General features: G+C 43.7%; 1 protein-coding gene across 3 annotated transcripts in view; it reads right to left on the minus strand.

Annotated features, from left to right (window-relative positions):
- The window catches only part of si:ch73-22o12.1 (nectin-2), an 81671-nt gene that overhangs the window by 25227 nt on the left and 41240 nt on the right, over positions 1-15204 (minus strand). Inside the window, exon 7 of one of the 3 annotated variants that reach the window (XM_020093022.2) lies at positions 7277-12322. The exons of the other annotated variants lie outside the window; for them this stretch is intronic. Within the exon in view, the coding sequence (XP_019948581.2) occupies positions 11736-12322 (587 nt within the window). The 3' untranslated portion in view covers positions 7277-11735. Of the gene's footprint in view, positions 1-7276; positions 12323-15204 lie in introns of those variants that run through there. 3 annotated transcript variants of the gene reach the window in all.

The raw sequence follows: 15204 nt of genomic DNA on the forward strand, positions 1-15204 counted from the left end.
AGTTATTACTGTCAAGGTGGCAAAGATCACATTCATGTTTGTGAGAGCAATAATCGACTCCTGTTTATAAACACTTCACGTAGAGGGCCTGTGATGCTAAAAGCCAAATTTGAATAACGTTTAATTTCCTCCTCTATGATAAGACCTTTTGTCCGTTCAGGACCATTTTATTCCATCACCGCCCTGAGCTGACAGTTGAAGGGACAGGGGATGGTGCAGTGTCGCTGTGCTTTGCATGGCAATGCTGAGCTCTTTTTCTAAAATCTTCACTCGTCCTTGTATTCCACACAGAAATGCTCTTCAGGGCTGCTTCCAATGATTCCTCAGCTGGGGGGTTGAGGGACAGGCGACATCGTTAAAATCCCCAAACCCCCTGAGTGAGAGGAGGCGTCATGTGGGGCCACAGACATACAGAAGACCCAGAGCATGTGTTGCAGTGTGGTGCTGGATCACCACAGTCACCCTACATGGGACCAAGTTGATTTGAAGCCCACAATTTGGGATTTTGTCGAAAACCAGAAGTAGCCATATTTAAAGGACCCTGCACGCCCACCTACCACTGCAACATGCATCCATTGAAAAGCTCTGGCTGTCAATCACACGTACAAATGCCCCAATGAGACAATATTTTACTGTCTATTTTACTCTATATGGGACCATAATTTACAAAATGATCATGAGGTGTTTAATAAGACTTGAAACTAGCGATAGAGACCATAAACTCCTTAGCAAAATTTTTACTGATGTTACTGCCTGGACAGTGCTGCCTGTTATAATTCAAAAGAGACACGTCCTTTAACAGGTTTACAATGCCCCAACATTTAGTCCACAGCAGACGATGAGAAGATAGGAGCAGCAGAGAAGAGGAAGGGGCAGGAGGAGTGATTACAGCGAAAAGAGATGTCTCGATAAGATGACAGACATCATAAGATGAATGGGTAGGCAGTCTGTGGATATAAAGGAGGCGCTGACACACGCACGCACACGCACGCACACGCACGCACACACGCACACGCACACACACACACACACACACACACACAATCTCATGAAGTCCTGACAGTTCTCTCCGCACTAGAGGCTGTTACTTCACGTCAAACAAAGAAAGCAGAGAAGATTTGAACTCTGCAGGGGAACCGGCCAGTGCAGATCAAAATCACTGTGGACTGCTGATGAAGGCTCAAGAGTCCCGCCTACTTCACCACACTGTATGTACCAACACACTTACACTGGAAATACAGACAATGCATGAACACAGAGCTGCAGGGTGATGACAAGTATTTAGTGGCGAATATGCATATATGTATATTATGTTAAATAAACTATACCGTCATTATAGGATTTTTATAAGTACATATAATAAACAACTCATTATGTATCTTATGACATAATATAAGAATACAATAATAACAATATAGTCGCAAAACAGTATTGTTATATTGTAATATGTGACACATGTAAAATATTAGTGTTAAATGTATAGCTAGTCTGGTAGAACTATAGTAATATACTTTATATATTGCAAACATATATATGTATTGTATATTCGGTGTTGCAGGTAGAACATTTTGAGATGATGACATCTTATCTTAATTTATTTCTAATGCAAATGAGAGTTGAACATCAGTCTGTTCAAATTACATGTGCTTTTGGCTGCATGGCTCTGTCTCACATTCATTAATTTCAAAACCAGAGCATATTGTCATTGATATAATGACACACACAGACAATAGTGAACATGACATAAATTAATTTAACTGAAGGGGTCATAGTGTAATTCATTTCTAATGCAACATCCAAAAAACTAACGGAGGAAAATACACTGTACAAATATTACTTATTCAACAGCAAACAGAAACTTTCTTCCGGTAAAACTCCCACACACGAAACAGAGCCTACATTTGCATGCATATTCCATACTGTCAGGCAGGCAAACATCTGCACAGCAGTTACATGCACAAATGAACATGAACACAATCATCCAGCATTTACTCGACTTGGCAGTCCCCAGAAGACAATCTCGAGTCCCTCACACCAAGTATTTGCTTTTTGTTTTCTTTATCTTCATATTCATCTCTCATTCTGTATGTTTGGATCTGAGTGTATGCAGGCGTGCGTGTGCCAGTGCGTGCATGTACTTTGTAAGAGCTGCCTGTTGAGACGGTGAATTAAACAGCAAGTGCATTTGATCTGCAATGCACTCCAGGGCAAATATACACAAAATGAGAGACACACAGACACACAGACACACAGGCTTGCATACAGCATCAAAATCATTTCCGTCACAGAATCTATTCTTAGTAGCAGCAACAAACCATTCTTTCCCTGATATAAATCTCTTTTATTCATACCCACACACACACCACACACACCACACACACACACACACACACACACACACACTGACACAGACACACAGACACGTGCACACTTAGCTCAAAGCTACACTCCCTGGTGGTCATACTGCATTCACATAATGTTCTTTGTTTTTCATTTTCCAGAACAGGATTTGTTCCAGGTAAGTCAGTGCATGAAGACCTCTTGCAGCTTATTTAACTCACAAACACGCAAGCATCTTCCATCTGGTCCAGGTTGGTGTTTGTGCAGATGCGTTGAGGTCAGTGGCGTTCTGAGGATGTCAGAGCTTCTTTCCGTCTCTCTGTTACACACAGACGGACAGACAGACGCGTGCACGCACACACAATGTGTGATCTGGGAGAAACTAAATCAACACAGCTGCAACAACTCAACACTCATCATCCTCCTCCCTTCGCTCAGCCGTCTCCACTCCATCTTTAATCAGGCTTCTCCTCCCTTCCTCTGTTCTTATTTTCGCCCTTTTGCTCTCTCCATCCTCCCAAACTCCTCCTCTCATCTTTTCCTTGTTTATTCAATCTTGCATTAGTCACTGTCAAATTTATACACCAGCTCGCTCTCTGTAGCTTCTGCCAAAACACAAGGCCTCAGATCTCAGCCCCGCACATCTTCCTCACTCTCCACACATCACGGACGCCCTCTGTGCCCTCCCTCCATAGCACCACCATCATTCTATCGCTCTCTCCCTGCCCTTCTCTGCCCTCCCAGCAGTTGGCCAATGTGCTACCTCGGGGAGAGACGTGCCTCATCCGTCCAACAATGTACTGCAACCACCCTGTTACCTCCAAGCCCCTGTCAGCACAGGACAGGAAGAGTAAACGCCCTGTGGCCTCCAGGGGAAACAGGAGCATCCACTTCAGTCTGTCTGCCTGCATGTGCATTTATCTGTGTGTGTGTGTGTGTGTGTGTGTGTGTGTGTGTGCGTGTGTGCGTGCGTGCGCAGCAGCAGAAACACACTGAATGCCCAGAAGCCAGAAGATCGGATGTTGTAGTTTACCGCAAAGGGAAGAGGATAATATGATTTCCAATTTCCTGTGATTATTTACAATCGTAACTTCCACTGCACTTTGCTTTTACCTGCGTTGCTCGGCATAATAACAATATTCTCTAGGTTGATACAATAATGATTCAGGTAGATTTAAATCTCCCTATTTTAAAGTCAGTGCATGTTTCAAGAGTAAACAATGGATGAGTGTGTGTCTGTTCTTCCCAGTATTCACCGAAAACAAGATCCACAAAACAAAACTTAGACAAGAAAACAGATTAGAACAGATAGTATCATCCCAATCCTCTCCGCAAAAACAAAAACACAGACTGAACCACGTTGAGCCACTGAGAAGCCCGTAAACCACCATGGCCAGAAAACAAATTGGTCTCTTACCAACGGAATCTGTCATAATCTGGCTCAGACAGTGTGAAATTAAGTTTAAAATATACTGATTTAAATTCTATTTAAACGAAACAAGGATATGTGTGCAAGATAAACAGTGAAAGTAACAACTGAGTGTGGGAAATACAGCACAGTCATAAACCATTGAGTTGAGACTTTTTACTGTGAGGTTACAATAATGACTATTATTTCCTCACTCTGTAAAGCAGCCTTGAAAACCTTAAAAGACACTTTATAAATCAAAGTCATTATTATTACTTTAATTAATTAATTAATATTAATTATTGATTATATTATCATTCATTTGAGGGTCTTTATATTAATGTGCAGAAAGACATAATAACGGCAGTGTGATGATTTGAATCCTATTTGATGGTCTGTGGGTCCTTCACATTGAAACGTCTCCATAGTGACAACATGGATTGATGTTCAATTTTTAGACTTTCATGATCCCTGGAAGATGATTCCTACTGACTGCATTGATCCTCACCATGTGGTGCACATTTTGTTTTGAGTGAAATGCCTCTTACATTAAATGTTTAATAATCTTGGTTTAGCCACATTTTAAATCTATTGCCAACATTTACATATGTTCAACACTTAATAAACCATGTACTTTAAAAGATGTCAAACGTGTCCAGCACCCTTAGTTAGCGTGAACTGGAAAATGTAAAGAATGATAAATCATCATCCTCTGCCAACCAGTGTAGTTTCAGTCCACATACATGTTTTTTTCCCAGACTCAAACTTTGACCACTGAAATCGAATGAAGTCGTCTTTGAGTCCAGTGAACGTTTCTACCAAATTTAAAATGACTCCCTCGAGGCAAACAAGGGTTTGTGAGGTCACAGTAACCTTGACCTTTGACCTCCAAATTATGATAAGTTCGTCTTTGTACGTTTTTACCACATTTGAAGAAATTCCTTCAGGGTGTTCACAAGAATAGGACGTATATACAGAGAACCTCACAACAGGCCTCTGGCTGTTACATGTTCGCTTTCATGCTCAACATCAGTATTGTCACTGAGAGCATAATTGCATGCTGACATGAGCATTTGGCTCAAAGTACCACTTTGCCAAAGAGAAGCTATATAAAGGTGCTAGCTGTAGACACTTGGTCTTATGGTACAGTATGAGGAGAAAAAGCATCTGGAGTTAAACTCTGAAAAACTCATCTAGCCCAGCAGACACTTGTTATCTCTCCTTGTGATGCTCTGTCAGATTTATACTGCAGCCATCTTCATCGTCTCACCCTCCTCAGGAGCTTTTCTCCTTCAATCTATTCTTCAGCAAATGAACATGAGCTGGGATTGAGGTCAGGCCGACTGACTTGGCCGGTACATTCCATTGTTTCGCCATAAAAACTCCTTAATTGCCTCGTCTCTGTGCCGAGGGTCACGCAGTCTGTTAAAACATACAAATATTCCAGTAACTGTAGCTGGAGATTTGATAATTTCACTGCAGGCAAAGAAAGAGGAAGCCAGGCGCTTTAGAGCCAATAAAAAAATATGCAGGAAGCTTCTTTCATAATTGGGGTCAGAGGCAGACACTTGCTTTAATCCTCGTGAACGCCCAGGTCACTGCATCCATCACTCAGACATCCATGCAACAGGCCTGGCGATTCATCACTCACTCTGGGATTTATTAGTCAGGCCTGGAGCTGGAGGGTGAGAGGTTAAATGAGGAGCAGTGCGTTAGCAGTTATCAGCATACAGACGAGAGTGGGTGTCTCTAACCCCCCCAACACACACACACGTTTAATCAACACTGATATAATTCAAGTAGTTCAATGTAGAGCTAACACTCCCTAAATCCATAGTCACTTTCACACTTGCAAACATTCTATAGAGATCTAAACTGTATGCAACCCAGTGAAGCACTCAGCGGGTATCTAAACACATGAACTGAACACACTGCATGACCACAGAACACGCTCACTCTCAAAGACACCAAGCACACACACACACACACACATACACACACACACACACAACTTGGAATAAACAGGGCCACTACCAGCGAGCCGTCTTGCCCAGGGGCACTGCACCATGTCTCATCACTGTAAGCTAATATTCAACACAGTGGTGGTGCTCTGCGTAGCTGCTGTCTCTTTGGCTTCAGATCCATGTTATTTGCTCTGCATTCATTTTGACCAGGTTTCTCGTCACGGGGCCACCACTTATGAGGTGCATACCTTTTTCCTCTGATGAATGCAGGCAAAAATGCAAGTGATGCACAAGCTTTTACTCTCATCTGCAGCTTAAAAGCATTTTCTGCTGTGCCCAGGTCTTTTACATTCAGCTAGAAAAACCAAAGGAGTCAGTGTGTGTCTGTGTGTAAGTGCTCTCTATCTCAGCAGCATCAAATCCAAAGCAATTAGAGAGGCCAGATGGTGGGCTGGACTCACAGTAAATGGCTGTGCATTGACAGGAGAAGCTTGCTACAAAAATGAACTGTGACAAAGAGCCAGGATGACACACACATGTAAACACAGACATACACGATGGCCACATCGAGGACACACTGCCATAAACCGACTGTCACTGTTACGAGGACGTTAACAACACAACTTGATTTTTGTCTTTCGCTGGGGACACAGAGGGTGTTATTGTATGTAAACCAAACACGGCAGGTGCACACACACACGCATGACCTGACACATGCACTCATGTGCCACCACATTCATAGATAAACCTGTATACACACAGACAACCCCTTACCGTGCCCTTTTGTTAAAATTTGACCAAACCAGTTTGGTTTTGACACAGTTCAAACAATGCAGCCTTTCAGAGGCGCTCCATTCAGCCAGTTTCAGCTTGGCCTGCACATTCCCCAACTGAAAACACAAACTGCCTCCCTGCAGGAAAACCACTGAAGCTACAGTGCAACATTCCTCGACTCTGTTCTCTCCTCGCTGCGTCTGTGCAGAATGTTTCCCTGAGAGGTGTTCAGGCCCCGGTGAAGAAATGATTATACATCTTAAAATAAGAGTGCGTGTGCTCTTCATTATCGGCATGTTCAGGCGAAAAAAATCTGAAACATGTGCCCTTTAAACAACTACAGCATGCTTCTTCATACACCTGTTACCAAGGCAGCAAGTTAACTTCAACCAACCAGGATACGTATACAAATCAGAGATACTGGGAAGAGGTGGAGTTACAGCACAACTGAAACCTACAAAATGGCTTCTCCTATTTCTGAGCTCAGTTTCCCATAAGCCCGTTATCTCACTTGTATTGGAACAGATTTATCAAAACTGAAATAAGGCAAACAACCCGACCAGGAAATGAGAGAGAGCAGCAGGTTTCTGTGTCTGGAGTGAAAATGATGGGTGACAAGAAACAGAGCGGCCACTTCATACCCCAATCAATTAATCTATAAATCTAATCAGTGAGAATCAATGACTGGCGCTTCAGTTCAATCCGGCTCCTCAATCAGCCGCGATAACCTTAAGTGTTAAAGAGGCAGAGGGAAGACGAGGGGAAACAGATACCACACGCTGCAACGCTGGAACATTTCAAAAATCAAGAAGTCTTTAATAGCAACCAAATACGAAAAAATATAGAAAGACTTGACACAAAATAGTGACAACAACTGTAATTCGGTCAATTTAAAAGAACAGAAAAAATTAATTAAAAATAAAAAAATACAAAAAAGAAAACACCTTTTACACAGAGCAGTCAATAATAAAAAGCACATTTTGGGGTAAGACTGTTTTCGACATGTGTACAGTTCATTTGTATAGAAGAAGCACATTTGCCAGTTTTGGCAGCAATCACAGCGCAGCAGTCATGAATAAAGCACTCAGAAAACATAAATTATAAAGCACTGCAAAATAACAGAAAAGAGGAGAAACTGTAATAGGAGAAAATAAATTCTTCATGCTTGCCGTCACTGAGAAATACACAAACGTGACACCATAAATTAGTAATTTTCCTCTGCTACATATTTATATATTTATACTATGTACACAGGAAGGTTTTCTCTTTTTTTTCTTTTATGGGAGATGTTAAGGCTTTGATTAGTCATCAGATGTGTGGAGCCGAAGAAATAGCAACAGTATGTGACTTTCTGGTAAAAAAAATGAAAAAAGAAAAGATATTGGTCTGTTTCACAACTGAACCTTGTGCTAGAACCTAGACCAGTATCATGGATTTCTCTAAAAGCATTTTGTCTGATAAGTTTTACTTGGGTGCAGAGGTTAGCGGCAAGAGTGTGTGTTTGTTTGTTTGTGTGGAGGTGGTCGCAGTGCCGCAGGTGGCAGTGAGAAAAATGGAAAAAAGACTTTGGAGCTGAGAAAGAAGTTGTGTAAATCTAAAGTGAATCCTGCAGCAGCAGGAGAAGGTCAGCGCAGTGGCTTTTTCTTACTTTTTTTGTATGGAAGCTTATATCTCAACTGTAGAACAAAAGTGGGACGTACAAATTGTTTCCTAAAAAGTCTGTTTCTCTGACAGGAGGTGAGAGGTGTGCATCCCTGAATGTATGTGGCTGTGTTTGTTCTACTTGGTCAATGTTTTAGAAACAGGGTTGGACTATTTGCAGGAATGAAGAGCAGTGGAGCGGGGAATGCATCGTGCTGCGATTCTTTCCACTCTAACAGGACACAGTATATGTCCTGACGGAGCCACTGAGCAAGAAGGGAAAAAACTTTTTGTGTGTGCGCAGCTTTGTGTGTGTATTTGTGTGGGCTTGTGTCAGGAGATGGCAGAGTTGTCAGGTATGAGGTGTCTTCTGCACAGTTTGGCTGTGGGAGTGAGCATAATGAGAGTGACTGAGGGTTTTTTGTGTGTGGGCGAATGTTTCTCTGCATTCTGTGGATGTGTATGTACAGTATGTATGTATATGTGCGTGTGTGTGTGTGTGTGTTCAAAATGCACAACAATATCTCCAGTTTGCCAGGTTTCCGTGGTGACAAAATGGTGGCTATTCAGGTTACAGCCCCAACGGCAAAGAGGGAGATGTCCCAAAGCCCCAGAGCATCAGGACAACACACACTGACAACCAGACACACACATACACACACACACAGACAAACAGACCATCTAGTGTGGTTACAGTCTACCTGATAGGTTTTGAGTACTGTGTGTATTTTTGCATTGTGCAGGGCATCTGTCAAGGAGAGGGAGAAGCCAACTGTGCAAAAAAAAAAAAAAAAAAAAACTCTACTTGTGTGGAAATGCAGGCAATGCTATCTAGCACAAAACAAATATATAAGCATATATAATTTTAGGCTTCAGGTAAAATAAGCTCAGTCAGTTCAGTGTGTTAAAAACAACCAAACTGCTGAGGTACTCATTAAAAGTTACATTCTGATGCCCTCTGAGACATGTGGCCTTACGGGGTCTTCATCACCACTTCCACAGCACGGGCAACACCGGCTCCATTGATCTGATATTTACATTTTTCATAAATATCCACATTTTCACAAGAAAAATAAAAATGCTTACATATATAGTACACAGATACCTGACACCAAAATGTACATACAGCAGTATTGTCCCATGTCACAATTTTTTTTTCTTAACCCCAAGTATTACCCTCATTACACTCTTTGTAGTGGTGACACACACAAGTGCAAAAATAAGTAATGCATCTTTATTTTGAGTGGTTGCGACAGATCACCTGTGTTCGGTAAATGTTCCGTACCCCAGTTTGACAGGAGCTGCATTTATGTAGAAACTAAGGCCATTAGACAATAATCCTGTTGAACACACCGGCTTACAATATGCCAGACGGCGCTCAAACACTAAACGCTGTCTCTATTTTTGTCGTCTGCCTCCTAGTCTCCCTCCACCTCTCTAAAGGTTAACAACCATCACAATGGCAAACGAGGACTGTCCAACTCTATTCACATCTATAGTTCAAGGGTAGAAAAAGCCGTGATAAGAAATGCGGGCAAGTGCAGTCATCCTTGCCCTTGGCAATGGGTCCCCCTGCGTTTGACCTCGTGACCTGCAGCGCACGGCGACCCAGATCTTTGCTGGGCCTTCGCAGAGGTCAATACAGCCATCTCGACCACGCTCCCCCCGATTCCCAGTGGGTCAAAGGGGAGTTGATTAGAGGTCCAGGGAAAGCGTGATTAGAGGAGCTGCAGTGGAGCCTCTCTCCAAGATTGTCCATCACAGTCATCCAGTGGCAGATACAGTGATGCATGCACGTGTACACACTGAGCCTCAAAGACAGCGGTGCACAGCAGCTGCAGAACAATGTTTCTTTGAGTGGGCCTCAGGTGGCTCGTTACAAGGATAAATTAACAGTCAGGGGACAATCAGCCCTGAAGCTGCATCATAAAGGGTTCTTTCACTGCTTGTTGCCTGTGAGTCAATATGACTCCCATCGCTTTAGTGCGGAAGCAACCTTTTATGTTTCCCGATCAATTCACTACATTTAACAACATCCGTTAATGGAAAGAAATATTACATGATCTCATTGAAAATCTATCGAAGCTGACGCGGTCACACTTTGGAGGTGGGGTTCGGTTATAACCGGCCATTTACTCCTCGTATGGGAGCAGGGTGGCAAGAGTCTGTGCGTTGGAGTGAACATGGTCACTCCAGGTGGATTAGTCAGTCCTGGCATGTCAGGGCAGGCTGGGCAGGAATAGAGTAAGTGGGCCGTTTGACACATCAGGAGCAGTAAAATACTCCCCTGGTCTCCCTGGCCCTGACCTCGACACTGCCCTGGATAAATCATAAACTCCCCATAAACACTTGGAGAGAGAGAGAGAGAGAGAGAGAGAGAGAGAGAGAGAGAGAGAGAGGGAGAGAGGGGGGTGAAGAGAGAGAGAGAGAGAGGGGTGAAGAGAGGGAGAGATGGAGGGATGATAGAGAGATAGAGGTGGGAGGAGGGTGCAATCGCCACGTCATAAACGATAAGTGGTGGCAATCTGTTGGTCCCGGCAAAGCGAGCGACTTCACGGCTCATTACCAATCAAGTCCCTCCCGTCAGGAGCGCTGCGAAGAGACGAGGACGAGGAGGAAGAGAAAAGAAGAGACATGCTCCTCTCTAGTCCTCCTGCCTCCCTCTCTCCATCCCTTGACCCTGTCACATTGGCTACATCTCACTCCCTCATCTCTTGTTTTCCATCTTTTACCTCCAGGCACAGCACTAAAGTTTGCGTTTGAATACCTTGTAAAGAACATGGTTCCAACTCTGCAAACTTACTTTGTTAAAATCAGCAGCTACTGCATTTGTGCAGCAAATAAGGGTAAAATATTATTTTTAAATTGTGTGAATTCAAGTGTCTACTGTGATGGATTGTTTGCCGTTGTTTGTATTTTTCTTGATAGGAAGGTGGAGAGAGAGCGGAAAGGAGAACTCGCCAGCAGAAGTGAGAAAACACATTGTTCTCTTTTCTAAAATCACTTGATGGTTACTGTCTATACCTTTAGATGTTTTTCCCACAAACCCATTGCTAGCTGCTAACTACCAACCAGCTGTCAGAGCACAACGCTTTACCAAAACAAAAGGTTTCCCACAGGAGGACTGTGAATAGCAAAACTGAAGTGCTTGACAACCCCTTCTAAGGTTTTGGTGAAGATAAGAGTGAATATGCATTTGCAATGCTTCCTCTATAGCAAAGCTTGTATCATGATTCCATTATTTTTCTCCTACACTACATAGTTTCTCTCCTTTTTTCTGTCAAGAGTCCTTGTCAGTGTCCCAGTGAGAGTGATCACATGAGCAGAAGTGGTGGGAGACAGGTTGTTTCTTTTCTGTTTGATTTTCACCTCTCAGGGACCAGACATCAGCAACACTCTTTTTCACAACATCCCACCACACCCTCCTGTTCAGTCAGTTCATTCTGGGGCTGCGCTGTGATTAATAATAAGATATATTTAAAATCAATTTTCAAAAATAAAAGTGGTATCATTTTCTCGTTTCTATCAGACAGGAATCCTGAAACCACAAAATCTTCATGAGGGATCCTTCATCACTCCGTTTTCTCCTCTTTCCGTCTCCTCCTCCTCTATACGTAAACTGCAGTCCGTGAGATGACGGAGCCATCCCGCTGGGACTCCATGTCGTCATCCATGTAATCTCCGATCATATCATCCTGGTCGCTGTGTGGGCGGAGCTGAAGGATGGGGGCCCCTCCAGTGAAGTGGTCATACCTCTCCTCCTCCTCCAGCTCATCAAACTTCCTCCTCTCCGCGTCATCTAACTCATTGCTCAACAGGATGTCTTGGGCGGTGGGTGTTGTGGCGACGACTTCCGGCCGACTTCCCATGGTGAGAGGCTGGTGGTGGTTGTTTTTCTCTCCGAGGGCCTGGTGGGACGAGCTCTCGTTGTAAACATAGATGGGCCCGTTGTTGTTACCGCCCCCGACTCCGCCGCTCCCTGCTCCTCCACTCGTACCATTCTTGCTGGCCTTCTTGCCTCCGCCAAATATGCGCGTCTTCAGGTCACTGCCGCCATTTGCACGGTAGCCCTGCTGTTGCCTGCGGCTACGAGTGACAAGCACGGCAATGAGAGCAGAGACCAAAAGGAGAGCCAGCAGGGAGCCAATCACAGCTCCCGCCACCACGCCAGCATTGGATGGGTTCACTGGGGGCTCTGTAGGAGGGAGGAGAGGCGGGGAGGGAGAAAAGGGAAGAAAAGGAATATGGTTGAGAGAGGGGTGGAAAAAAAGAGAACAGTGTGAAACACGGAGCCAGGGCAAGGAGAACAATAGAGAGAGCATAAAAAGGAGACACAGGAAACGGTAATGTCCAGGAAAAACGACAAAGGGGAAGAGAAACAAGGAGAGAAGGCAGGGGTTGGATGATGTCAGTGGTGCTGGTCTGAGCTGTACTCAGTCAAGTGTGTAAAAGTATTGAGGTGTCAGTACAGTCAAGTGTGTGTGTGTGTGTGTGTGTGTGTGTGTGTGTGTGTGTGTGTGTGTGTGTGTGTGTGTGTGTGTGTGTGTGTGTGTGTGTGTGCGCGCGCATGTTTGCCGAGTTTCCTTCTACACTGACATTTCCTCTTCCCTCAGAGCTGCTCCTGTCCACATTCCCACAGCCACACCAACGTCTCGGCCACGTTGCCCCTCGTGCTGTCCTTGAACAGCGAGGGTCTGTCAAAGGGATCGGCCACAAATCACAAGGTAGGGCCAGGGGGGGAAAGGTGCAAGACACGCACACACACACAATTTCTGAAGGAGCGGTAAATGTCGTGCGCAAGGCAGAACAGGTGGAGGCCATGCAGGGGAGGGTGGTAATGATGGATTGAGGAAGGCAGGGTGGAAATTGGATGAAGAACGTGAGGAGGAGGAGGAGGAGATGGTAGCGGGTTGAGTGAGTGACAAAGTGACACAGCGGAATGACAACTCCTCCTGGAAGCCATGAACAAAGAGCAGGGGGACAGATTGGCACCCCTCTCCGCTTCTGTCAACCACAGGCACTGCATAAGTGCACGTCAGTCCTACACGTGTGACCATTTTTACTCCGGATCCACTGAACACACATTAAAAGAAGCCATTTAAGTTTGTTTAAATCAGACAAAGGCTTTGTTACAGTGCAAATTGGCTCAGAAGAGTGTGAATACAATCAGGGCTCCGCAATTCGACACACAGTGTTTCTGCTTGTGTCTGTGGGTTAAAAAAACTCCAGGGAGAAGTAGTAATGTCTAAATCAGGGTTGTGAAGACATCCCATATGACTTGTCAGGCATATAGTGCTTTCTCTGAACTCGCACTTCCCACTCCCTTGACATCTTTCGGCAGTGATATTACAGCAGCATTTCAAAGCAGGTATTTGCCCAGCAAAAGATCAGTTCAGACTAAGGCTTGGCATTGTTTGAAACTTTTGAATTCATCGTGGCAATAATAGGCCTAAGTTTCAGGACAAAAATTAAAGATTTCTTTGATTTTTTCCTATAGAGAATACAGTTATGTTTTCCTACTAAAACATTTCATTCTATTTGTAAAAACGAGTGCAGTGTAGTGTTTGGAATGGGCTGTTTGTTTGGCCCGTGGTGATGCTGGTTGCAGTTTTGTTTCTGAAACTGTAAAAGTGACCTGCAGTATTTGAGCCGCAGCGAGTAAAGACCTGCTGCAGGGATCACTCCACAAAACCCTGAAGCTGCTCCCCTGCTGCACAAAGAGCTGTTCACCTGTTTATTCAGAGGTCGGTGAAGCTCGACTGCAGAACACCGAACTGGAGAATCAGCTGTTGTTGCTGTCGTCCTGATCGCACTGTTGTTGTGATTGATGTTGATGAGTCCCAGTTGCTGTTACTACAGAGCACTGGTCCTCTGTTATTCAAAGTTTATTAATATTATAATATGGATTCAAGTCCAAATCGCACCAAAGTTGACACTGCATTTCCTTGTGTCCTTAAAAATACACATGCCAAGTGTGAAGCCAATAGGATGAACGGTGCTGATATTTCTGGAATTAGTTGAAAGACAAAACATCTCAAATGAACAAGTTTAGTTTACAGCAAGATAGAACTTGGCATTATAATAATAACATTATAACTACAGTCCAAAAATCAGCTAACTTATATATCTGATCGAAATGAGAGCAGAAAACACTTAGGGCCGGCTGTCAGTACATGGCAGCTTTCAGTCAGCCCAGTTAATACACAGCTCCTGAGTGAAGCCACTAGAAAAATGCAGCGTTGCTGCTTTGAAAAGGTTTTTCAGGGGCATGAGTTCAGGGCTCTAAGTGCTTTCTGGGACTCGGAGAACTCCCAACAGACGGAACCTGTGACCGTTTTACCCATGTGGTCATCATCTATAACACAGCGGCCAGGGAGCACGGCTCCAACACTGCCGGAGTTGAGGGTCGACTCCACCCAGGCTGTTTGAATTCACTGTGATGTGACGCACTTTGAATAAATATGTACACCAAGGAAATAATTCAGGGTAGATTAGGTTTATTAAATAGGAGGGAGGGAGCACTTTAGAAGGGCTTAGACTTTATTCTATCAACTGTTTCTGTAATAATGTGTCTTTATCACAGATTACTTTTAGCAGAGGGGAAATTGATGCAAGAATGAATATTATTCCCACTTTTACAGGGTTCAACCCATTTAAGTTTGGGTCTGTGTGAATACATATATTTTTGCTTTTATATCATAGAACTGTTTATTCTTTTCATATATAATTTGGGGATATCTGGATGCCCCAGAAGCAATAAATAAAAGTAAATCCCTGACTAAGAAAGATTTTTGGAAAAACATATTCAAAGTTTTTTTTAATCATATGTTATTCCTGAGTGTTCGTCCTCACTTCAGGTTTCAACTACACAACGTAATTAAAGAAGCTGCAGTGGTGAGCAAATAAGTTTTTAATTTTAGTCCATGGTTGAAAGTGATCAAGGACCCTCAGCTAAGCTGAACATCCAGCTTTCCTTTCCACTCTCTGCACTTTCAGGGGCTGCTGCGGAGGATTAACCAGTCGGCGCTGCTGTGGAAATCCCTGCCTAAATTTAAAAGTGGCGAATCAGCCCGGTTT

The sequence above is a fragment of the Paralichthys olivaceus genome, chromosome 13, assembly GCF_024713975.1.
Source record: "Paralichthys olivaceus isolate ysfri-2021 chromosome 13, ASM2471397v2, whole genome shotgun sequence".
In the NCBI taxonomy this organism is placed as follows: Eukaryota; Metazoa; Chordata; class Actinopteri; order Pleuronectiformes; family Paralichthyidae; genus Paralichthys; species Paralichthys olivaceus.